Source organism: Wyeomyia smithii, chromosome 2, assembly GCF_029784165.1.
Source record: "Wyeomyia smithii strain HCP4-BCI-WySm-NY-G18 chromosome 2, ASM2978416v1, whole genome shotgun sequence".
Lineage (NCBI taxonomy): Eukaryota > Metazoa > Arthropoda > Insecta > Diptera > Culicidae > Wyeomyia > Wyeomyia smithii.
In genome coordinates this window covers 77,935,521-77,961,656 of record NC_073695.1, presented here as the reverse complement: position 1 = coordinate 77,961,656, position 26,136 = coordinate 77,935,521, and the positions used below count along the sequence as shown (strand labels likewise).

General features: G+C 37.3%; 1 protein-coding gene across 1 annotated transcript in view; it reads right to left on the bottom strand.

Moving 5' to 3' along the window:
• LOC129722319 (T-box transcription factor TBX6-like) overlaps positions 1–1,668 on the bottom strand; it is an 85,487-nt gene extending 83,819 nt beyond the window's left edge. The window contains exon 1 of the mRNA XM_055675669.1: positions 1,052–1,668. Within this exon, the coding sequence (XP_055531644.1) occupies positions 1,052–1,133 (82 nt within the window). The 5' untranslated portion in view covers positions 1,134–1,668. The remainder of the gene's footprint in view (positions 1–1,051) is intronic.
• Between the last annotated feature and the right edge of the window lie 24,468 nt (positions 1,669–26,136).

The following is a 26,136-nucleotide window of genomic DNA, read 5'->3' as shown; positions in this document are numbered from 1 at the left end:
ATTGTAAATTAATGTAAATGAAGGAAAGCAACCCATAAAAAAACAAGAAACAACCCTTAAGAACAATCAGATGATCAATAGATTGAGAAATTAAAATTAAATAAATGATTGTATGATGCATGATTTAGACACTAGAATTTTACTTGGCAGAAATTTCATTCTTAAAAGTTGTTCAATATATATTAAATTATTGTCACACGCGCAACTTCAAGCATGCAATTAGAAAGTGTCATGTAATTTACATTGACACCTCAGTTTAATGTAGTAATTACTTGTTGATCTCACAAGCGAATAATTTTTAGTGTCATCGACTGCAACCTGTTAGCTTAGACAGTACGATTAAATCCCATAGGTGAAATATTACTGTCAGAACTATTTACCGGTTTTGAAATAAATCTGAATAAATTGGCATTATGCGCATTCAACACGTTGTCTAGGTTCAGACCTACAATAAATATTAAGCCATTAACAACTTGGCTACGCATACGCAATTTCTACTCCAGTAAACACTAATGACTTTTATGCTAAAACACGACGTGAAAAGATAAATATTCATAACAATAAAGTTTATTTACATGATAAGATCGCAAAGTAGTTTCCAACCATAATCGTATGCGAATATGCGATACTGGTATAGTAAATATTAATATACCTGTAGATGCATGAATGCCGCCAAACAAACGATCAATGAATATTATAAGGCTTCTCTTAATATGTTTATTTAACTGCAGTTTTCTTAGTAAGTTGCAATTATTGGGTATAAACATTTCAAGATAAGTTTGTAACAAAAATTGCGACTCTGGTATGATTTATTGTAATCAATATGTATGATATTGTATCAATTGATCTGCGTTATTTTTTATCATGCAAATTTTAATAATGTTAGTAATTGAGCTCAAAATTATGACTGTACAACGTTTCATCATCATGTCTATAGTGCAGAAAATTGCTAGTTATCAGTAGACGGTATTATTCGATTAATAAATTGGCAGTGGTAACTGCCACTGTCACTGTACATTCTGCGTTTTTCAACTATTTATAATCTCCGTACCTGGAATCCTTTGCAACATTTGCTGCCTGTAGATCTCGTGTGCAATATGCTGATGCATTCGCAAGTCAATCATTTCAGTCATCTCGTATAATCTCAGTGGAGCAGTCCGTCAGTAACGATAATCCTTTCGCTGGAAACGGCCACTTGACACCAGTCAACTTCACTTCGCTATTATTTGTATCACCAATCAGCTTTCCGCCCAGTATCAATTATTATTAGCTCACTCTCCCATTCATTCACTTGGGAATAATTCATTCGCAGCGTACCGTCACTTTGTTGCGGCCTTACGACTCGCAGGAAAACTTAATTCATACAAAAACAGAAATATTCATTTGTCATGCTGACAGACAGCCCTCACGTGCAATCGCTATTCTTCACACCATCGATTATTGCATTGGGAAAATAGCTGCCGCAATCGATGGTTTTTGCTTCTCACACACCCACGCCGCGGTTGCCGTCGCGAAACCCAGCCGAGAACGAGCGCCGTCGTCGTCGTCGCGGAGCGGTGAGCCTTTTTTTTATTGTTTATTTATTTCGCGAATTTATGCACCCCTTTGTAAACACGCGTCTAGTCAGTGAAAAAATCGCCTCGCAACTGCTTGCGCCAATGGAATAGCCTCACTCAGTGGCCGTCCCAATGGAAAACCGCATGCTCGCGCTCTTCTCGCAAAGTGGTACCAACCTCCACGATACGACGCTCGCGAAAATGGACAAAAAGAGGTAGAAAATCCGAAGGCAACAATAAGCGACAACAAAGAAAAACAACAGAGAAAACAAACCTGGCCAGCACACAGCCCGCGGCCGGACAGGTTCGGGTGGTGATCGATAGCCAGTCTACCCCGTGAAGAGACACATCAAAACGAAACCTGAAATAAAACATATGGGAAACGGATCACGGAAAAACTTGTTTGCCAGCACAAACACACGCAAGCTCGAACGACAGTGTGTAACAACCGACTAGCATGAAGTGTGGTGCTTCATTATTTCCCCCCTGTGCTTCATCCAGACGACGCTGATTGGTCAAGTGCCAGCACGCCCACTTATTTGGCTTATGTTTCACACTGTATTCATACACAACTCTGCCGGAGAGGGAAACATCTCCCAACATGATCAATCGAATGCCGTTCAGAGTAGCTTTTGCTGGAAACCTTTTCAGTGCTCGTTTTATTGCTTTTACGTCCCGATTGCGAAGGACCGGCGCACGCAGTGTCAGCAGAGCAACATTTGAAGGGAATGAAATGGCGTGAAACATATAGCATTGTTCATTGCGCCATCAGCGTACGACGGTGTAGACAGATGCACCCGGTTCGTCACCTGCCGGCAGCAGTCCAACCCAAGTTTCTTCGACATTCGCCTCAACCCCAAACCGAGGCAACATGGCGTCTCTCTAGTTGGCCGTCAATTTTGGACGTGGATTTTTGGGCTGGGTTGGATTTTATTTCAGATTGGCGCAGTTCAATAATATCAAATTAAATTGTTTGTTAATCAAAAAAAATAAGTGAGCTAGAAATGCACTCCTAGGAGATGATTTTCATGAAAAACAGAAACAATTTGGTGAGCTTTTAAAAAAATATCATTCTCTAGGTTGTACGTTTTTCAAGCACAGTGTCAGTATTTTCCAAATAATCAATGTTCTATGCTAATTTTATTTGGATCCCTCAGAAACAAAACAACTGTGAACATTCGATTGTACAAATTCTAGCAAAGCTTGTTCAAGTACAGTTAAAAACGCGAAAAAATAATTTTAATAACGTGTGTGTGAGCAGGCCAGTGGTTTTGTTAAATTAAGAAGATTATTTTAAGGGGTTATATACCTCCTTGCTTGAGGAAAAAAGGCAAAATTTGGGATTTTTTCAAGCGTGTAGCACCTTTTTTATTGCATAATAGTACAGTCATACCTCGATATAAGGCAACTTTATTTTTATTTTCGTTACGTTATATCGAAGCAATTTTTTTTTAATGGTTACTCAAAGATGCGTGGAAACCTATTTTCTATCACCTATCAGTACTTTTAAACCTTTCTTATGCCCATTTAGAGAAAATTTCAACAAGCAAAAAAAAATTTTTAATCAATGCAAGACTGTGAATTGTTACTGAAGGACGCAAGAAAACCTATTTTCAATCACATATTAGTATTTTTAAACCTTCCTTATGCCCATTTTGGACAACTTTCGCATTGGTTTCACTGGGTTCAACACTTACTACAAACTTTTTTTTAAAGCAATTTATTTGCTGTATCATTTATTTTCAATTTTAATACATTTTAAAAAGTTACGTTATATCGAGGTAAAAGTTACGTTATATCGAGTTACGTTATTTCGAGGTTGCCTTATAACGAGGTATGACTGTAGTAACTTTCTGAAAGTTCTGTTAATCAACAACAAAAACACACGTTTGTTCATAAGAAATACCAATTATTAGTGGAGTAATGGCTGTTCCCTCGAAACGCTTCTTGTTTTGCAGAGGTTAGCTGTGTTTACGATAGTGGCCCATTGGTTTAGAAGTGTGCCGGGTACCTGAACGATCATTTTCATAAATTCTTTGGTTCCTGTGTGAACGGGAACGTTTTCCGAAAAAAACATGTTTTGAACGATTGCATTAAAAATTTTTCTTCTGGCAAAGTTAAGCTTTGTGTTTTAAAAAACGATCGTTCAACGACCAGGTAATTCAATAACGAACAGTTGAAAAAAATCACAGGAGGGTTGTGTGCAAAGCCACGACCGCAAGGTTGAAGTAGAATACTTTTACAAGAAAGATAACCCGGCTGCTTGCGTGTCAGTCATTTTTTCTAGCAAATAAACGTTGACTAATCAGATCAATCGAATTTTGCGCTTCAACAAAGATTGACCATTTTTAATAATATACAGTCAGGTTTATTTTCTACGCGGGGAATACGTACCTCGTAAAAAAAACCACGTTACTTCGAAAATCCGCGTAAAAAAACCGCGCTTATCCAAAAATCCGCGTAAAAAAACCGCGTTAATTCAAAAATCCGCGTAAAAAAACCTTGTAAAAAAACCGCGTTAAACAAAAACCTGACTGTAGTAAGTTGCTTGTCATGTTTGGAGCTTGACAATTTTTAAATTTTGGTTATGCGAAAAATTAATTTTAGTATTATTAATTTTATGCAGATAATGAAAATTTTTCGGATGTCGTACTCATGACTGGAGGAAAAGATAATTCAGTACGTTCTGCGACACGGAGATGAAGTAAAATTTATAGCTTTTACAAATTTAAAAATGTAAATTAACTCAAAAGAAAATATTAACTCTTCAATCATCAGGTTTTTATTTCATCCTGAAAAGGACAATTTGTTGTTCAATTCAATATCGGAGAAAATACCGATCACATCTTGGTGTTATCACTGACAGTGCGAATAAAGTATTCCTTGTGATAAAATAAGCAGTGGAAAGCTGATTTAACAATCAAAACTAGAAGGCTCATGTGAATGCATTTACTAGTGTCCAATATCGCACAGAGACTGCATTTCACTAAAGTAAACTTACTGCATCAGCTGCTATCGATGCTGATACCCGCTGCAACTCATACGCTATCCGTAGCCATCCTACAGTTGTGGCCGCTATACGCTGCCATTGGCATCCGCTGTCCCTGCAACAGCTGGCCCAGCTGCTATCGTTGCTTGAATCCGCTGCAACTAGTGCGCTATCCATTGCTACGCCACAGCTGAGGCCGCTTTCCGTCATTGCTGGTATCTACTGCAATGCTAGTGCTGCTGCTAAGAGAGGACGACTGCTGTTGTCGCTGTCTAGAACTATTATGAGCGGCTTCGACTGAAACAGGCTCTTATATAGGCCAAATAGCATGTTTTAAATTGCAAGGTATATGATTCTGTTGACCGTGCTTGGGAAGCGATCATATAATGACCAATCAGAGGTCGAATTTTTCGTTTTGACAAGACTTGACTATTTCCAGTAGTACAATAGTTTGAATAGTAAAATTACAATTATCTTCATTTGGGAAGAATCTTAGAAGATTTTCCAATCTATTGCTGCAAGAACGAAGGAAATCCATCGGATACTGACCGATTTATTAGTATTTGAAATTGGACATATTTTTCACTTTTTTTCGGTTTTAGATTTTCATTTCACATCTCTATGTAGCCGAACTTCCTGAGAGAAGTATTCTACTTCAAAAAGAAAATCGGTTCAGTAGTTTGACCGTAATCGTAAACACAGCAAAGTTTTGAGAACAACCATTGCGAGATATGCGTGTAAAGTTTCAAGTTTAGCTTATGGGGCTGAGAGGAGGCACGCTTCAAATCGCTCTAACTTTCTTCCTTTTGTTAAAATCTTTATGAAAATTTGTGAAAATGTTCTCAAGAAGATGTACTTAAAGATAATACAGAAAAAAAATTGATTTTTTGAAAACTAAAAAGGTTTATAACCCCTTAAATAAAAATCAATTTATCAACAGTAACTATTCAAAACAATATGTTAAAAAATTATGTTCTGGAGCAGTGAAAAATCTGAAAATAAAAAATAATACATAGCACTGAAAAATAAAATACTGAAAAATCTAAAAATCTGTATTTTTGACAACATTTCGAAACCTTCCTGAAAATTTCGAGTTGTTGTAATTTTTTGTTCGAAAGATATGGGCTTTCAAAGTTGTTGCCGCCAGGCGAGCAACGCTTTTAAACCAAGCTTTCTTTAGTTCTCATTTCAAAAATAGCACCAAAATGACTAAAAGTATTAGCATTGGCGATCTTACCCCGCTGCACAGTGGTCCAATAAGGCAAAGAGTGGAACTTAATTCCATAGCGCCTTTCACATTCATCCTAGCTTAACAGTGTCTTCGTAACAATCGTTTGTATAAAGGACCCGTATGATTGCAAATTGGCAAAAATTAGGAAAAGTTTACCTTACTAGAATAAAAAAAAACTAACTTTTTTGTGTTAAGAGATAGAGGAAAGGCTTATTCAAAAAAGTTATAAACGATTAAAAAACATGAAACATTGTTGAACAAATAAAAATCCTATCTTCATTACAACAAAGTTATAAAGTTTGTATATGGAACTTACTTAAAATTTAGTTTTTTGTACTCACTTTTGTTAGTTGCATTTTACACGAAAGTGTTGTTCAGAGGAATTGTTAGGACACATAAAACATACATTTTTGCCGAAGACTATACATCTGTAGGACTTTTCCTTACAAAGTTATATCAGATTTTAGCTTATTTTTTCAATAATTTCAAGAACATATAAGTTTTCCACTTACCCCTTTAAGTGGAATCATTATGTCAATACTTTTCCTTAAACTCGTGCAGGTTTTATTTTTCCCATACTACCCATATTAGAGTACGGCGAGCATATGTTACAGCAGGTTTTCATATATTGAAAGTACTAACTTTTTTGTGTTAAAAGATAAAGGCAGGATTTATTTGGCAAAGTTTTAGAACTTGCATAAATATGAAACTTTGCTAAACAAATGAAATTCCTATCTTCATTGGAAACAGAGTTACAGAGTATTTTATGTAAAAGTTACTTAAAAGTTTGTTTTTGTACTTTACCTTTGATAGTTACATTATTCAAGAAAATGTTGTTCTAAAGAAGCATTTGGACATATAAAACACACGTATTTGTTGAAGACCACACATCGCTAGAACTTTTGCTTATAAAGCTGTAGCATATTTTAGCCTATTTTTTCAATAACTTCGACAACGTCTAGAATAAAGAGTGGGTTGATTGGGACGGATGGAACTTACAACTGGTTCGAGCTAAATTTCGAGAAAAAGTATTGACATCATGATTCCACCTGCCCCTTTTTACCTTCTACGGTCTAAAAACTATCGTAAAAATAAGGTAAAATATGCTTCAACTTTGTAAGAAAAAGTCCTGGAGATGTGTGGTCTTTAACAAAAACGTGTGTTTTGTATACCCGAATGCTTCTTTAGAACAACGTTTTCTTGTAAAATGTAACTAACAAAAGTAAAGTACAAAAAACTAACTTTTAAGTAACTTTTACATAACACACTCTGTAACTCTGTTCCCAATGAAGATAAGAATTTCATTTGTTCAAAAAAAATTCATATTTCTGCAAGTTCTAAAACTTTGCCAAATAAATCATGCCTCTATCTCTTAACATAAAAAGGTAGTATGTTCAATATATGAAAACCTACTGTTACATATGCTCGCCGTACTTTAATATGGGTGGTATGGGAAAAAAGGAACCTACAAGAGTTCATACTACTTAAGCTTAATTTCAAGGAAAAGTATTGACACCATAATTCCACTTGCCCCTTTTCAATTTATACGATCTGGAAGTTATCGAAAAAATAAGCTAAAATATGATATTACTTTGTAAGGAAAAGTCCTACAGATATATGGTCTCTGGCAAAAATGTGTGTTTTGTGTGCCCTAACAATTCCTCTTAATAACACTTTCGTGTAAAATGCAACTATCAAAAGTTGAGTACAAAAATTTTAAATTTTAAGTAAGTTCCATATAAAAAACTTTATAACTTAGTACTTAATGAAGAAAGGATTTTTATTTGTTCACCAAAGTTTCATATTTTTTAATCTTCTATAACTTTCCTGAATAAATCATTCCTCTATCTCTTAACACAGTAAAGTTATTTTTTTCTTTATTTTAGCATGGTAAACTTTTCATAATTTTTGACAATTTGCGATTATGCGGGTTATTTATACAAACAATTGTTCCGAAGATACTATTAAGCAAAGATGAATGTGAAAGGCGCTATGGAATTAAGTTCCACTTTTTGCCTTGTTGGACCACTGTGGGCTGGTGCGTTCTGTACGGTTTTTTTTTTGTTCACAAAACATTTGTTTGACACGGCACAATACAATGTTCTGTACGGTTGTTGTCCCCTAACTAGCATTGTTTTTTGGTAAAGTGTGTAGGTGGACTTGTGAGTTGTTAGGGGCATAAATTATACTGACTCAATCATTAAGTTGGGTAACAGACTAAGCATTTTCTGACCATTTTGCGGTTCAAAATCATTCCTATCAAACTATTTTTACAAACCCTACAGAGTTTTTGCGTATAATTCAAACTGGGATTGTCAATAGTAGTACTGCTCGCTCACTTCTCACTTGAAAATGCGTTGCGGCACCAACTTTGAAACCTCATATCTTTTGAACAACAAATAACACCAACTTGAAATTTCCAGGAAAGTTTCGAAATTGCGTCAATAATAATTGTGATTTTTTCCGGAATTTTCAGTGTTCCAGAACGTAATTTTTCAACATATTGTTTTGAATAGTTAATATTGAAAAAATATTTTTGCCTGCCTGTGAAAATTTCATCAAGTTCGATGTACTATTTTTAAAGATATGTCTAATTAAAAAGAATATTGACCTAAATTTCAAATGACAATTACAACTTGAGAACTTACTCAAATTCAATAAAAATTGGGAAATCAACTTCCCGAGTGAAACCATTGAAGTTTTTAATACCTATTTGAAAAAATTAGACATCGTGATTTTTTATTTATTTATTTATTTATTTATTTATTTATTTATTTATTTATTCATTTATTTATTTATTTATTAATTTATTTATTTATTTCTGTATGTATATATTTATTTATTTATTTATTTATTTATTTATTTATTTATTTATTTATTTATTTATTTATTTATTTATTCATTTATTTATTTATTTATTTATTTAAGCTATCGATAATTGCAACTAATGATAATCAACTGCTAAAACTGTACATAGTAATCCGTTTCACGAATTCTGACCCTTTACGGTTTTTTGGACCTCAGCACAGAACAATAATATCTGACTTATTAAAAAAAAATCTTTGACTACTTTAGTCATTGACAATCTCTAAATTTGTTTGGAATGTGTCTCAAAAATCGTAGATTCACCATAATTTGAATTTTTCAAAGTTAATAACAGTTAACATTTCTAAAACTAGTTTCGTTTGATTGAAATACCTTACAACTTTTCTATTTCTATGAACACTTTACAAAGCAAGATAAATTCAAAGCAAGAATAAGTCAAAAGTTAGCAAATAACATCATTCACGTTTTTGCTTGTATAGAGCTAATAATAACAACATTAATTTGAATGTGAAGAAACAAACCCTTATTTTTCTTGTACAATTTCCTGTACCTTCTCATTACTTTCCAGACAAGAATGGGTATCCTGATAAGAACACACTTGTGAGATTGCCACTTATGAGAGCACACTTAGAAGATGCTCCCAATTTCAACCTGCTTGTTAATTGATTTATCGTGCAATTATTATGATTATGTTCAGTTCAGTCACCAAGAACAACTACCGACTACCGTCGGGCTAACATCCGCATAACGGTCCTGAAAAATTTGCAAACATATAACATACATCTATTAAATCTGTCTCTCTCAACATTGCAGTAGGATACGATTTAATGTTATTTGTATTATAATCACCTCTAAACTCTTTGATTCGTGTTGCTACCTGTTTCTTCGAAGAACCATGCAATTATTCAAATCTGTTTTGCAGAATGAGAATATCACGTTTGACAAGGAAACCTTTTTTTTCTATCCAACAACATAGACAGTAAAAAATTTACTAAAATGCATCTGCGACATATTTAAATAATGCCCATTACTTTCTGCTAGAGTGTAATTAATATTTTTTCTAAAATACTATTTACATTCGTAAGTATTCTACTAAATGGCAATTTTAAAAATTTAACAATATATTGAAATAATTACAGCGATAAAGTGAAATTATAAACAACAAAAAACCTGAAGGTACAAAATATTTTTAATCTTCAAAGCATCGAACTTTGCTTGGGCCAAACGCAGCAACGGTAGTGTGTAGTAAATCATACCCCTTGAAACTATTATGATCCCACATCATCCATCAAGGACATGATAGAAACTACCATAAAACATAATACCGAGCCAATCTACTCGGCACCGGGCACCTGCCTTCCCCTGCTGTGCGCCGGAGCGGCTCATGCGTGTTTGTTTTTATCTAGATCGCTGTAAACTGTCCCCGAAGCGCCTCTTTTCACGATGAGGACCGAAATTGTCTCGTTTCCTTTTCACCCACAAAAACGCACCCAAAAACCAGCCAAACGCAAGAGTTGGTGGGTAATTGATTATATATTTTGTTACAGCGCAGCGCAGAAGACACCCGTTTGACTTCTTAAAACGCGCTCATAAAATCAAACGACCAGATAATAGAAATTAGCCAATAAATTTTCCCTTTCAAGTGAAACTATAGACACTTTTTTTCCTAGAGTGTGTTTTCGGTTAATGAAGCCACCGAAATCGTCATTCCATCTGCCCAACTTATGGGTGGGACCACCTGCCATCTTGGTTATCTCGACAGAATGATAGTGCTCTGCCGCCGAATAAGTTCCTTCGGGCCCAAGTATTTATGCTTCAAAGGCCCAACCGCGTACGTGCGGCGTCTCAAGTGGGTAATCTTCTGAACAAATCGCTGGTAAGTATCGCCAGTTAAAGAGTTTTACATATGTAATGATTACAACATTAGAGTTAGGCACACGCGCACCCGCCGATTGCACAGGCTCAGGGTCTTAGGTGATGCACCTTAAACTGCCTCCATCGCCGCCGATGTAACGATATTGCCAAGAGGCGGTACTTTTCATCAAATCTCAAGAGGACGCCATGCATGACGGTAGCGGCGGCGTCTAGAGACTATAACTTTCTTCACCACATTTCAGGATTGCACTTATCTTCCAAAAAGTAGTAAAATTTGTTAACAATTCGCCGCAGTTCTCTTCTGATTTTTACAAGTTATCTAGAAGAAGAGCTTAGATTTGCTATTACATATTATGTCGTGTTTTGTTTCATTTCGAAAACAAAAAAACGTGCAGCTTTACGATTTATCACAGCAGGGTTAAATATGTGAGATCGGATCAGACTGATAAAACATGATGTAACTTCACCCATCTCTGTGCCAGCGTGTACAATTCGACGCCTGCGGACACGTTGACAACCATTTATGATTCCAAACGAATTTCTGTACCTCACGCCATTGGCTAAACCCTAAAACAAGAGGCAAGTTTTATGATTATTGCGGCAGAATAACTCGAAGTTTCAGCTGTTCTTATTAAAGTCTTAATTAAAGTTACATCCGAGAAGCCGGTTGTAAAAGACCAATGACAGCGCACTGTGTAGCCATGCAACTTCTTTGACAGCTCCTGCGCTAATTGGCATGTGGCCGAACAGGTTGCCTTCTTATTTCGGTCGACGGGAGACTGATTTCGATGCCCCCCGCCTGGGAATGTTTTTCAGGAAGAGGGAAAAACAACAAACCTAGATGTTAGAAGCGAATTTGAAACATTATATTAGAATCGAACAACAAACTTAGATCACTGTGTTGTATGTGATTGTCTTTTTCATAGTTTTTAAAACTTAATGAAGCTTCTTTTTGAAGAACATTTTTTTATTCGAATTCGCAATAAGCCAAAACCTTCGATTCTTCTTCGTTAATCAAACTTGTGTCGTCAAAGTAAATGTTCATGCTATCATTCATAACTTTCACTCGTTACAAAAAAATTTTAATTGACTTAATTTTTACTCAGAAAATCGAGTAAGTTGATTTTTTTTGTTACGAATTATTCTGTCCTCGATCTCAAATTTGTAAAGCGGCTATCTAATTTGAGTTTTATAATTCCTCAATTGTACGGCAGTTAAGATATTATCTTAATTCTAACATGCTTGCATTTAGAAATTTTTCACCTTTCACAGTAATGTTATTAATTTTTAAGTTTATGGCATAACATCGTCTTTATGTTATGAACTAGAAAATGCAATTGTTCCAAAGTTCCATATCTAAACAAATTTAAGAGATGAAAGATCAAGAAAAGATATACACTAAGGTCACTTTTTACGCGTTTTTTTTACGCGGGTTTCTTTATACGCGGCTTTTTTTACGCGGATTCAGGAATTTACACGGTTTTTTCTGACGCGGATTCCGGAATTTACGCGGTATTTTTTTTTGCCCGGATTTCGGTTTCCCTTCACTCGGAATGCAAAATTAACGATGGTTTTTTTTTACGCGGATTCCGGAATTTACGCGGTTTTTTTACGCGGATTCCGGAATTTACGCGGTTTTTTTACGCGGATTCCGGAATTTACGCGGATTTTTTTACGCGAATTCCGGAATTTACGCGTAAAAAGCGACTTTAGTGTATCACAAACTCTTTTCACCAAGACGTCGCAATCCATAAATTGCAGTAATTGGTTACAAGTAATTATTGTCTTTTGAGCAGTTCCACAAACGGCGGGGCCTACCTCGTAGTCGACGGCCTCTATCTAAATGTAGTCTTCGCTGGTCGTTCTTCCGACATTCTTGCTACATAATCAGCCCACTGCACAGGGGGGCGACTCCATACAAAGGCTGGCCAAGCAAAATAAGTGTCGATAAATGCGACAAAAACTTGTTATTTACATACTTTCGGGGCGCTGAACACGAATTTGGCATCAATTTTTTGTTTGGGGCCGTCCATAAAGCACGAAACCCAATTTTTGATATTTTTTGGCACTTTTTTCCTTTTTTATAGAATTATATGATCTTTGACCACAAGTAGTGCCACCGGGCGTCCTCCCCATTAAAAAAAATACGTAATTCATGAACGACCCCTCGGACTAAACAAACTTTGCCTAAATATATATATTTTTTTAAATAAACTAAAACAACATAAGTAATACAAACTGATTACAAATTGAAAAAGTCATCATCATCATCATCATCATCTTCCGCTGTGATCGCTTGAATCCTGTGTTGAATCGTTTCCAGAAAATTTGAAGTTCATTATACTTATCAGCAGGAAAAATGTGTTTCGCTGCAATTTTAATATCTTCTAGTAATCACTAGTTGTTCATTGTTATATATATATATATATATATATATATATATATATATATATATATATATATATATATATATATATATATATATATATATATATATATATATATATATGTTATCTTCCGAATCCGGTTTCTATGGTTGAAGAGGACATTTAAATACATGTATAACACCATGAATTGACAACTTACTAGGCATTGAATTAGGTGGCGCCGCTGAAGTTGAAGGCTCCATAATAAAATTCAACGAATTTATGAATTTGAAAACCAAGGCACTGCAATGACACAACGTTTTAAATGAACACGAAAAGATGCGGAAAGCGACCACTGTTCTTGTTTTTTTTTTCTCATAAAGCAAAATGTGTGCTTTACTTTTGTATGCAAACGAGTGCGAAGCAAAAGCAATCTTCAAACGGGCTATTGTTAGCCGGAGTTTGATGATATGAATTTGCTGCTAGTATTTGACACTTCAATCAGTTTAGCGAATTTCATGATCATAAATTGAAAAGGGCTGAATGTTTTTAATATTGATTTAAATTTGCAGAAAGTGAAAAAGTTTGACATAATTAAAATTTCATAAAGATTTGTTTACTGTTATCTTGTTTAACACTTATTTTATATCTTTTCATTGATAAATTTTGTGATTTTTGCCCAAATTTTTATTTTATACTTACGGATTGAGTACGATATCATAAATTCAAATTATCATGGTTATGATTAACCCGTAAAGACCCGGCACGAAACTTGTATTTCGAAATTGCTCGTTCTCAGCACTGGAACGGCCGATTTGGGAAAACTTGGAATTTTTTCAAAGGAAATCTACATCTACAGCCTATATAGTTTTGTTGGAAACCATGTTCGAGCATAATTCGCCGTAACTCATTTCTTTTAACTGTATCGTACGCTGCCTTAAGTCAATAAACAGATGGTGAGACTGCAAGTTGAATTCTCGACTTTTATCGAGGATCTGTCGCAGGGTGAACATTTGGTCCGTAGTAGGGCGTCCCCCTCGAAAACCTCATTGGTAATCGCCAACGAAGGTCTCCGACAAAGGCCTCAGTCTATGCAACAGAATACGGGAGAGAATTTTGTAAAGGGTGTTGAGAAGGGTTATGCCCCGATAATTACTACAGTTCAGGTGGTGGCCTTTCTTGTACATCGGACAAATGAGACCCTCCAACCAGTCCGAGGGTAATTCTTTATCGGAAAACACTCTCAGCATGATCCGGTGTGAAGCACGATACAGCTGTTCGCTCTCGACTTTAAAAAGTTCGGTTGGAATGCCTTGTAGTTTTTCAGCTCTCTCACAGCTTTCTCAACCTCGTCCATGGATGGTGGGTCCACAGCTTTGCTATCATCCTCAATCACCATCCTACTCCTTTCGACTACGCAGTTTTCTTCATCATTCAGCAGTACACTAAAGTGTTCCTTCCAACGCCTGTCAACCTCCGTTCTATCGGTAATCAGGATTCCCTCCTTTTCGTTGCACATGACAGGGGCTGACACGATTCGGTTCCTGATTCCTTTAATCTTCTTGTAGAAGCTTCTCGCATCGTGCCTTGAGAAGCAACCTTCCGCCACCGCAAGAAAACGCTTCCGTTTCTTCCAGCGATGGAGTCTTTTTTCAGCAGCTCTAGCTTCCCGGTATCTTCCTACGCTCTGACGAGTCACAGCCGTGGCTAACATGTGAACTCTGGCGCCTCTTTTCATCCGTCGCTCGCTGGCACTCAGCGTCAAACCTCTCATTGGACGTGGATGTCGCAGATGTACCCAACATTTCTCCCGCTGTGGTGCTGATTGTACTCTGGATATACCTTCAGGCTACCTTCAACTTGATCCTCGATCCGCTCATGAAGCTTCTGCAGGTACTCTGTAGCCACTTCTCCAGTTGATAGCTGCTGGATGTTCAACTATATCCTCCTTGTCGTTCTGGATTTCAACACGTTGGACAATCGAGCGCGAATCTTGCATACCACGAGATGATGATCCAAGTCAACCTTTGTTCCTCTAAACGACCCTACGTCTGTGACGTCCGAAAAGTGCCGACCATCAATCAGAACATGGTCGATCTGCGAGCAGGTCTCTTCATTCGGGTGCATCCAGGTGTGCTTACGTATATTCTGGCGTGCAAAATAAGTGCTACAGATAGCTATACCTCTCACTGCAGCGAAATTGACAAGCCTCAGGCCGTTGTCGTTCGTAGTAGAGTGGAGGTTTTTTCTACCAATCACGGGACGGAAGAAGTTTTTTCAAAGGGAAGAGTTGCTCTAAGTTTTGGTAAAGGTACCACCCCTCTGGACCCCTCCCCGTTTTCGTGAGACGCAAATATGTCGGTGTTTTTTTTTCAAATTTTTCAAACAGATTGAGCAAACACTGGGAATTTTCATATGTATCAATTGCTCCATGTATCAAATCATGTCAGGTGGATGAAATATGTTATGTAAGAGTGAATTTTGGAGTTTCCAAATCACTTCAGTACAAATTCACAAAACTACGTATTTTTATATAAAAACTAACAACAAAACCGTTCTTCAAATTTTAAGCTCTACATATTTGCGGTAAGATCTCCTGAATCCATACGCGATGAAAAATTTATTTTAGCATGCAAACATTTTGAGAAATAGGAGAAAAGCGAAACCAATTTAAATTTACTAGAGTACGTATTTTCATGGAAACCTGATTTTCCCAGTCTTCCACGGTAGGTTTCAACTTAGCTTTTCAATTTTCAAGGTCTATATTTGCAGAGTGACGTCTCCTGCATCCAAAGATGGTGAAAGATTTTTTCTAGCATGCACAGATTTGGAGAAAATCAAGTTTTCATAAGAACTCGTACTTTAAAGAATTCAAACTCGTTTTTCTCTACATCTGTGCATGCTAGAATAAATCTTTCAGCATCTTTGGATTCAGAAGACGTTACTCTAGGAATATAGAACTTGAAAACTGAAGAGCCAGGTTGAAACCTACTTTGGGAGACTGAGAAAATCATGTTTTCGTGAAAATACGTACTTTAGTGAATTTCAACACGTTTTTCTCAAAATACTTGCATGCTAAAATAAATATTTCATCACATGTTGATTCAGGGGACCTTACTTCAAAAATGTAGCGCTTTAAATTTGAAGAACGATTTTCTTATATGAATTTCATGAATATACGTAGTTTTGTGTTTTTGTACTGAAATAATTTAGAAACTCCAAAATTCACTCTTGCATACCATGTTTCATCTACCTGACATGATTTGATACATGGAGCAATTGATACGTATAAAAATTCCCAGTGTTTGCTCAATTTGTTTGAAAAATTAGAAAAAAAAAACACAGACATATTTGCGTCTCACGAAAACGGGGAGGGGTCCAGAGGGGTGGCTTCTTTACCAAAACTTAGAGCAACTATTCCCCTTGAATAAAAGTCCAAGTTTTCCCAAATCGGCCGTTCCAGTGCTGAGAACCAGCATTTTCAAAAAACAAGTTCCGTCCCGGGTCTTTACGGGTAATAATTAACCCTGGATGAAATTTCAACTTTAAAAATAAAAACTTAAAAAATCTGCTATCGCTTTTTTCACTAAAGTGACAATTTGCACAGTTTTGCGCTACAGCGGACAGTATGCATTTGAAAGCTTACGTTTTTACCTAAATTTTGAATGTAGTCACAACCGTGGCAAACTACGGCAACTAAACTTTTAAACTACTTTTCTACAAAAGATCACATTTTTTTAAATTTTTTTAGTGTCAGGCCTACTATAACCAAATTTTACAATATCTAATGAAAAGGGTTTGTTTTGCACAATATTTACAACAACTTTTCCTTCGACGTCAAAAAAATCCAAGCTATCATTGAAGCTACAGAGCATTTCAAAGTAATGTACTTTTTTTCAAAAAAAAAAAGACAAAAACGTCAGTTCGCCAAGCTTTGAAAAGACATAAAATATTCAGATTTCCTGATATTGCGCCCAAATTTTGGATTTAGACACTTGAATGTTATAGCAATAAAGGAAAAATATCATGAAACAGCTAACGAAAAAAAAATTTGTTGGCTGATAGCCAGCGATTCCCCACTGTGCACTGCAACCTGCCGTGTTTTATCCGCTTAACTATATCCGCCGATTAGTGCGCCTGCGCCAAACACCATTTTCTAGTTTACCGCCAAGGATTGAACGCAAAATCCTACGCTCAAAAACACCAAGAGCTCGCCGAACGGCCTCGTTCAACGTCCATTCTCCATGGTCGTAGAGGGCCATAGAAAGAAAAAGTGTTTTGTAGAGTGCAAGTTTAGTACGGGTTTGCAGGCTACGGGACCTCAGCTGGTTACGTAATCCGTAGGAGGCGCTGTTTGCAGCTGCTGTCCACTTTTTTATCTCACGGCTAACCTCGTTGTCACATGTCACTAATGTACCCAGGTAAATAAATTCGTCGACTACTTCAAAAGTTTCCCCATCTAACACCACCTCAGCACCAACATCCGTCGGACTACCAGCCACCATATATTTCGTTTTGGCAGAGTTAATGAGTTCTCGCAGCTTCCCTCCTGACAGGTCCAAAGGCCTCTTCCACTGCTTTACGGTTGATACCAATGATGTCGATATCGTCCGCAAAACCTAGAAGCATGTGAGACTTCGTAATGATGGTGCCGCTTCTTTGCACGCCAGCCCTCCGTATAGCTCCATCCAATGCAATGTTGAACAATAAGTTTGACAGCCCGTCTTCCTGCTTCAAAACATCTAATGTCAAGAAGGAGTCCGATATCTCACCGGCTAACCTGACGCTGGATGTAGAGCCTTCAGGGGTGGCACGTATCAGCCTATATAGTTTTGTTGGAAACCATGTTCGAGCATATTTCGCCGTAACTCATTTCTCTTAACTGTATCGTACGCTGCCTTAAGTCAATAAACAGATGGTGAGACTGCAAGTTGAATTCTCGACTTTTATCGAGGATCTGTCGCAGGGTGAACATTTGGTCCGTAGTAGGGCGTCCCCCTCGAAAACCTCATTGGTAATCGCCAACGAAGGTCTCCGACAAAGGCCTCAGTCTATGCAACAGAATACGGGAGAGAATTTTGTAAAGGGTGTTGAGAAGGGTTATGCCCCGATAATTACTACAGTTCAGGTGGTGGCCTTTCTTGTACATCGGACAAATGAGACCCTCCAACCAGTCCGAGGGTAATTCTTTATCGGAAAACACTCTCAGCATGATCCGGTGTGAAGCACGATACAGCTGTTCGCTCTCGACTTTAAAAAGTTCGGTTGGAATGCCTTGTAGTTTTTCAGCTCTCTCACAGCTTTCTCAACCTCGTCCATGGATGGTGGGTCCACAGCTTTGCTATCATCCTCAATCACCATCCTACTCCTTTCGACTACGCAGTTTTCTTCATCATTCAGCAGTACACTAAAGTGTTCCTTCCAACGCCTGTCAACCCCCGTTCTATCGGTAATCAGGATTCCCTCCTTTTCGTTGCACATGACAGGGGCTGACACGATTCGGTTCCTGATTCCTTTAATCTTCTTGTAGAAGCTTCTCGCATCGTGCCTTGAGAAGCAACCTTCCGCCACCGCAAGAAAACGCTTCCGTTTCTTCCAGCGATGGAGTCTTTTTTCAGCAGCTCTAGCTTCCCGGGATCTTCCTACGCTCTGACGAGTCACAGCCGTGGCTAACATGTGAACTCTGGCGCCTCTTTTCATCCGTCGCTCGCTGGCACTCAGCGTCAAACCTCTCATTGGACGTGGATGTCGCAGATGTACCCAACATTTCTCCCGCTGTGGTGCTGATTGTACTCTGGATATACCTTCAGGCTACCTTCAACTTGATCCTCGATCCGCTCATGAAGCTTCTGCAGGTACTCTGTAGCCACTTCTCCAGTTGATAGCTGCTGGATGTTCAACTATATCCTCCTTGTCGTTCTGGATTTCAACACGTTGGACAATCGAGCGCGAATCTTGCATACCACGAGATGATGATCCAAGTCAACCTTTGTTCCTCTAAACGACCCTACGTCTGTGACGTCCGAAAAGTGCCGACCATCAATCAGAACATGGTCGATCTGTGAGCAGGTCTCTTCATTCGGGTGCATCCAGGTGTGCTTACGTATATTCTGGCGTGCAAAATAAGTGCTACAGATAGCCATACCTCCCACTGCAGCGAAATTGACAAGCCTCAGGCCGTTGTCGTTCGTAGTAGAGTGGAGGTTTTTTCTACCAATCACGGGACGGAAGAAGTTCTCCCACCCGACCTGCGCATCTGCATCCCCGATGACGATCTTGATGTCATGTCCTGGGCACCCATCATATGTCTTTTTTATGAGCTCATAGAACTTCTTCTTCTCTTCATCGGGTTTATCGTTGGTCGGTGCGTACACATATATCAGGCTGTAGTTGAAAAATTTGCCCTAAATTTTCAACACGCATATACGGCCACTGATCGGCCTCCATCAAATGACACGCTTCATTTGTTTCCCTATGAGCATGAAATTGACTCTCCTTTCTGCTTTCACGCCGCCACTGTAACAGATGTGGTACTTAAATGAAGTGCCCGCAATAGGATCTACTGCCCGAGATTCGTGTTCTTCCGTTATCGGCCACCTTACCTCCTATAGGGCAGCAACATCCACATTCACCTTCTGCAGCTCTCTAGCCAGGATACCTGCACGTGTCTGTTCGAGTAGAGTCCTTACATTACAAGTACCGACCTCCCAATAATTGTTGTCCTTTTTCGTTCACCTAGGTCCATGCCGATTATTCCGGTCCGTATTTATATTGCCATTTTGTGCTATAGGTTCAATTGAAAAAAAAAATGCACTTCTGAATTGACCTAACGTAGGTTGTAGGTCTTGTTGAGTGTAATATTCACTAACACTAGAAATTTTCCAAACACCCCCAAAATCTGTTATGGTCAAAATACGATTTTTGGACCTCAGTGCATACAAGTTTTCTTAACTCAGTCATTTCTGGACCGATTTTCAATATTTTAGTAGTTTTGGTTTTGGTTTTGGTTAGAAATTCTCTACTGCTTCGGTTTTTTTTTAATTTCGAACTAATTCTGTTGTGGCCTTCTCACTCATTTTGGTTTTGTAAGCTTTCAAAGTGCTTTAAGTTATTTCATGGTGCATTGTTGATTATATTGCTACTTCTAGATATTAGGATCGCTTCAGATAAATAAACATTGTTTTGTTCTTTCGAACGCTTTTGGTTTTTTTTTTCAGCAAAATCTGAAATCATATACTTATATTTTTCGTAAATACTTCAGACTGGTTCCAGCTGAATTCAGAGTTATTCTGGTTTCTTGACTTTGTGAACTAATTACATTTTTTTGTCCTATGACTTACATTTTAAGTTATAAAGAAGGCAATGTATGTGATTTTTTCGAGGATGCGAAAAATGAACACGGGCTGATAATGTGCTTTAGGTTTGGAAAAAAATCCCTCGTCCAGACGAAGACATCAACATCGGAGATTGTGGGTTCGTGTTCCGCCTGGACAAGGGAATTTTTTTCTTAGTTTAAATCACATCCTCAGCCTGTGTTCATTTTTCGCATCCTCGAAAAAATCACATACATTGCCTATTTCTGGTTTTTTGAGTTGAAAATTGAAAATTGAAAACTGCACGAAAATACTGAAAATGGCAATCGATACCTATGTAATATTGTCTTTCAGAAGTAACTTTCATTTTTTGTACTAAAATTAGAACTTTTTTTTGTTTAGGATTGGTTCGAATTGTTTCAAGGAAATTGTTCAACTTCTTTTCATTTTCAATGTTTACTCACCTTCGATATGTTTTTTGATTTTTAGTTTTTTCCCTTAACATGTTTTTAGTCACTCAAAGTTATTTTCTCTTCGACTTCTTCTGGATTTTAGGGATGTCTCTCAGCATAAACTTTGTATGCTTTCGTTCTACCTCCAATAAATTTTAGTTTTAAGAGGGTAATTTAGGATAAACTTTTGATAGTAGCGCTCGACCTTTTTTTGACGCTTATAAACAAAAATGCACTGCAACGTTTCAAGTCATTTTTGTTATAGTCTCTTCCAACTTCGAACCCAATCACAGCAAAATTTGAAATCAATTTCTGCTTTGCCGTTTTCTGATCTTTTGGAGTGTTTTTCACCCCTTTCAGGCTAAATTTTGATGGCATTCTTTTCATTTATGGCTCACGCTATGTTTGAAGAAGGTTTGTATACAAAGTTAATGTACCTAAAATGTTTCTCCGTAAGATCATAGTTTCAGCTCTATAGTTCCAAAACATGAACACTCGAAAATATTTCACCGGTGAAAATTTGTTTTTTCCTCGATTTTTCATTTTATATTTAACAAAATTACTCATTCAGATTTTTAAAAAATCTAGGGACAAGGTTTCCAAAATCTTAAAAAAACATTTTTTTTTCCGTTTGCAATTACTGAAATTTTCTTATTAAAAAAACCTTTCTTCGTTAATCTAGCTCAAAATGAGACCCAAAATACTTCGTTCAGTCATGTTTCTTTATCTTTCTCGGCTCAATATTGAAGACCAAGTCTTCCAATACGCGTAACCGTTATTTGGTAATTGTAATGGTAATAATTTCGAAATGTCCCCTACTGTCCCAAAAACTATGATAAAATTTGTGATCTTAAGAAAAAGAAGGTAAAAGGTAAGAGAATTTTAATTTTTTTGGGTCTGGAGTAGTCAGGTACGCAAGTGTTAAAATCAATCAATTTTCTAAGATCCTTTCCACGAGAAAGAGCTCTTCACGAGTAACTCTTTGCTAAATTGCAATATATAATTAGAGTTTTTTTTTTAAAATGCCCATACCATGGAACCCAAAGGTATGAGAAAAATTATATGCTATTATTATTGATTAGGTGAGTGTTGTCTTTTAGAATGTTTTGCTTGAGAACAAATTTTCTCGATACTTGGCACGAGTAACTAACGAGTCTGTAAAGAAAACCAGTATAGTAGCGTAGAAGGGAGGGTAAAAATATGAAAATCCGTCACTCAACATGATTGGAATTTGCTTAAGGTTTGACGGAATTTATATATTATTTATAAAATAGTGAAATAATTATGAAACATGTTTCTATCGTGGGTATCTTGTGATCGAAAATGTCGTGCATCTTGCGGGTGATATCAAGCCCAATTAGCAACAATACCAGAAGAAATTTGATTTTTTTGAGTTTGAATTTTTGAATATGTTTTGAGTTTTGCTATACAACAGTTCTATTTTACATGATTCTACGTACCGTGCAAAAAAAAACGTGTAAAAAACTGCGATGTTTGGGAAAACGTCGTAGAAAAATCGTGCAAAAACACCGTGTAAATAAAGACTTTACTGTACATTTTTATCTAAATCAGCGGTTATCAACCTGGGGAATACGTACCCCTATGGGTACGCGAATGCCTTTAGGGGGTACGCGAAACAAACATCAGTAATGGTCGACAAAGTTATTTTTCGTTATAATGCTTCATTTGTTGTTCAAACTTGCTCTTAGAACATGACTGCAGCAATCAAACAAGCCATGATTCAATTTGAAACCTGAACTAGACTACCACAACATGATTTACCACTACTCTCTCCCACCCTGTTAGAACATTCCAAACCCAAGGGGTACAATAGATTTGGAAAATACCGCCAGGGGGCACGCGGACAAAAAGAGGTTGAGAACCGTTGATCTGAATTGATTATTTCGTAATCCAACTCTAAATTTTCGTATCAAGTTACTCCAAATAATTTTTAATATTTATTTATTGTTCTCATTAAGCCAAACTTCCAATATTTTTATGTTGTTTTAAAACCGTAACCAGTTCGGAATATCTCAATCTCTACTGAGTAGGGATACCATCCGTCCTGACTTAGCAGGACATGTCCTGATTTCCAGACCTGTTTGGAGCGTCCTGATTTATTTTTTATATTTTAGCATTTGTCCTGATTTTTCTGAATCATGCCGGATGTTCAGAAATGTTGAAAATTGTTCAGTACTTTTACTTCGACTCCGGAACGAAACGGACTTATTTCAAACGATTTTTTTCTTCGGTTGAATTTTGACGAGAGAAATTGTCTAGTCGTTGCAACCCTCAACTATCTGACTTTTGGGTCCTAAAGCTATCCAGCTTTTTACGCACCATGATGGCGGTCGCTATAATGCGTGTTCGTAATATGCGAACCTTTCTGCTTACGTCAGTTTTGGGATTTCTGGGGTATTGGCAACACAAATGTTGTCAAATTTATTTCTCGTTTGAAAAAATACATGAAGTCTTCAAAATGACGTGAGCGAAGTTGTCAAAAGGGTGGATGATTCAATACGAACTTTGCATTTCAGCGTACGTCATTATGGCGCGTAAAAAGCTGGATACCAGTTTTTATATATCATTTGAAAAAGCCGCGTTTTCTGAGCAAAACGTGATTTTTAAAAAATGTTTATCGTTTTCCTTCGATTTTTTAATGAAGAATAAAAAACTGCTCGAAAGGACTTAAATGACATTTCGCACACGTACGGTATATGGGAGAACTGTCATTTAAGGTATTTCGAGCAGTTTGTCATTCTTCATTTAAAAATCGAAGGACAACGATAAACATTTTTAAAAGCCACGTTTTGCTCAAAAAATTGCATTATTTCAGCTGATGTATAAAAAGAAGAAAACCGTGTAAAACTTTAGGACTCAATTTTAAACAGTTTACTTGTGCTGCATGTTTTAGGTACCTACTAACGCCTAATGAATCAAAGTTGCAAAGTTGGATTGTCCAGAAACACTTCAAATAAATAAATGAGTGTTTTGGCGTATTTTGAAGTGCAAATCTCAAATTACGTGTTTTATTTATTGATACCTCAAACAAAGAAAACACCTCATATCAAATTTGTACCGGAAAAATTTGTTCTGATTTTTAACCCCGATCGAATGGTAACCCTACTACTGAGACGTATTTTGATTGCTTTTGTTTACCAAAGTTAACATTTGCTTAGCAATTTATTAGCTCTTTTGGTCCACTATATATTTCTTTTATTATTTGCAACAGGAGATCAATAGAAAAAAATAATGTTTTGAATAAAGGGTCACCCTGCGGACAGCTCTTTTTGTTTTTGTTATGTAAGTTAACTTTCCATTTATTAAGATAATGGAGAACGAACTATTGTAACATGCTTGTACAAATCTGACAACATTTGTATTCAACTTTATTTCTATAATATAAATAAACTGCGGGAAGTTAGTATTCATTACAGCCGAACATCAATAGAGCGATATCGCGATCGATATAACGAGCGGAGCAACGGCTGTATACTGCGGAGAAACGGCTGTATACTGCCGTTTCAAACCTAATTGTCCCAGCGTGCATAAGGTTTGTGTGAAACATAATACAACTATGCTTGGAACGCCAGTACAATTCGATATCTAACTATAGGTATTTCTAACGCTCAGCCTTTTTTTAACATCGCGCATGACCATTATAAGACAGGTTTTTCGCAATAGAACCGCTAGAAACTATCAACCAAACCAGGCAGGTAGATAAGATTTGTTGTTTGAGGATGCTAGAATTTAGATCAGCAGATATGACCTGCAACATAATGCAGTCTCGAATTTTTGAGCCAAGAAATACAAAAGTACCGTAAGCCGGGGTGAGATCGTGCCATACAAACCCATTGTTTATCAGCCTTCCCATGGCGCTCACAAGACCAGACTTTCTTAAATAAGTTTCCTAGGATCCTAACCAATGAAGACTAGTCTACTATCCCGGAAGAGATGACTGACAAGTGGAAGGCACAATCTTACCCTAACTGGCACAATCTGACTCCAGCTGACGGTATATTCTATACATTCTAGTTTAGTGAAACATTTTTCTCTCATCCCAAAACAAATTCTATGCGCTTCAACCTGTTTGGTGTGGATATGCGAGCATTCAATTTAAAGTTTTAAGTAACTTTCAATTAATAGAAATAGAAATAAATACAAATTAAAACAAACTCCAATGAAATTTTAAAAAACTGAGCTTTACGAATTACTACAGGAATCATAAATTCCATCACTTATTTTCTGTCAATTTATTTCATCCTCTCTTTATGTGGCAATTACCTACGCCTAGAGAGGCTGCTTTAGTTAGGGTCCTAATGGCCTCTTACTTTCTCGTGAGATGGCATAGGAACCATAACCGTATTAGCCTAAAAAATAGAAAATTTACGTGTGCATATCTAAAACTGTTCACGAGAACACTCAACTGGGGATAATAAAAAAAACCAATACCCATTGAAGGTTCGATACACAAAAGACCACCGTGGACTGGAACTAATAAAATAATCGCCTTCTCAACTATCCGGAAATAAATTCAACTCCCATTAACCATTTTTTTGCCCGCCACTCGGTAATTCTTTCCTGTTCCAATCCAGTTAAAAAAGCCATAATTTCTTCCTCTTGAATCAGGCTAAATTCATCAGAACACAGATCAATAAAACTTCATTAAATAACAATCATTCGTTAACACATCTTCGCTCTCATACTGGGTGCCTACTATATCTCGAAGGTCGATCGCATTGGCCAGTGCATCTCCGGGGTCCGGAGTGACCAACTGAGGACACGACTACAAGTTACAAGTCCTGGCCAAGATAGCGTTCAAGTATACCTACCGTTTCGTTGCAGCCGTAGTCGTGTAGCCGCAATTTCGAGTGATACCACCAGCTTCCACTGTGCTTTAGTCTGTTCCCGACGGTTTTATGTCGCCGGCCGGCGGCAAGCATGTGCCTTCTCCGGTGGTCAAGCGCAGGCAGAGTAATACCACGACCAAGACCAGCAGCCCAAGTGGGTCTCCACCTTTCAAGTGTATACCTCCGAGGAAAGAACGCCAGCGGATGAAATTGAATTGAACTCGGTGAAGAGAACCGACCGCAAACTGCGACGAGGCGAAAGATAATAACGATGATGATGCGTGAGGTCCCAATAATGAAGCATATCATTATCGGGTTGTCGAGTTGAGGGCTTGCTTTACGACTCGTGAACTGGACCCCGAGCTAGTGGATTCACGGCAACCAGCTCGAAACTTAACGAAGCGAGGGCGCCTGTTTGCTTCCTCGAACCCAGCGCAGAAGATGCGAACAATGAAATTACTCGAGACCTAAGAGATACTACAGGGAACGGTTGTGGGTTGACGATCGCAATTTAGAAACAAAAGTAGGAAATTTAAAATTCAACATGTGATTCAAACTTAACCGCGATATCAAATTTTGACAAAATTATGACATCTGTACTATTCGGGTCACGAAGCTACATCAAATTTACTTGCGTGGACTGTATTTACTCACTTCACGAGCCAAATCATGTTTACT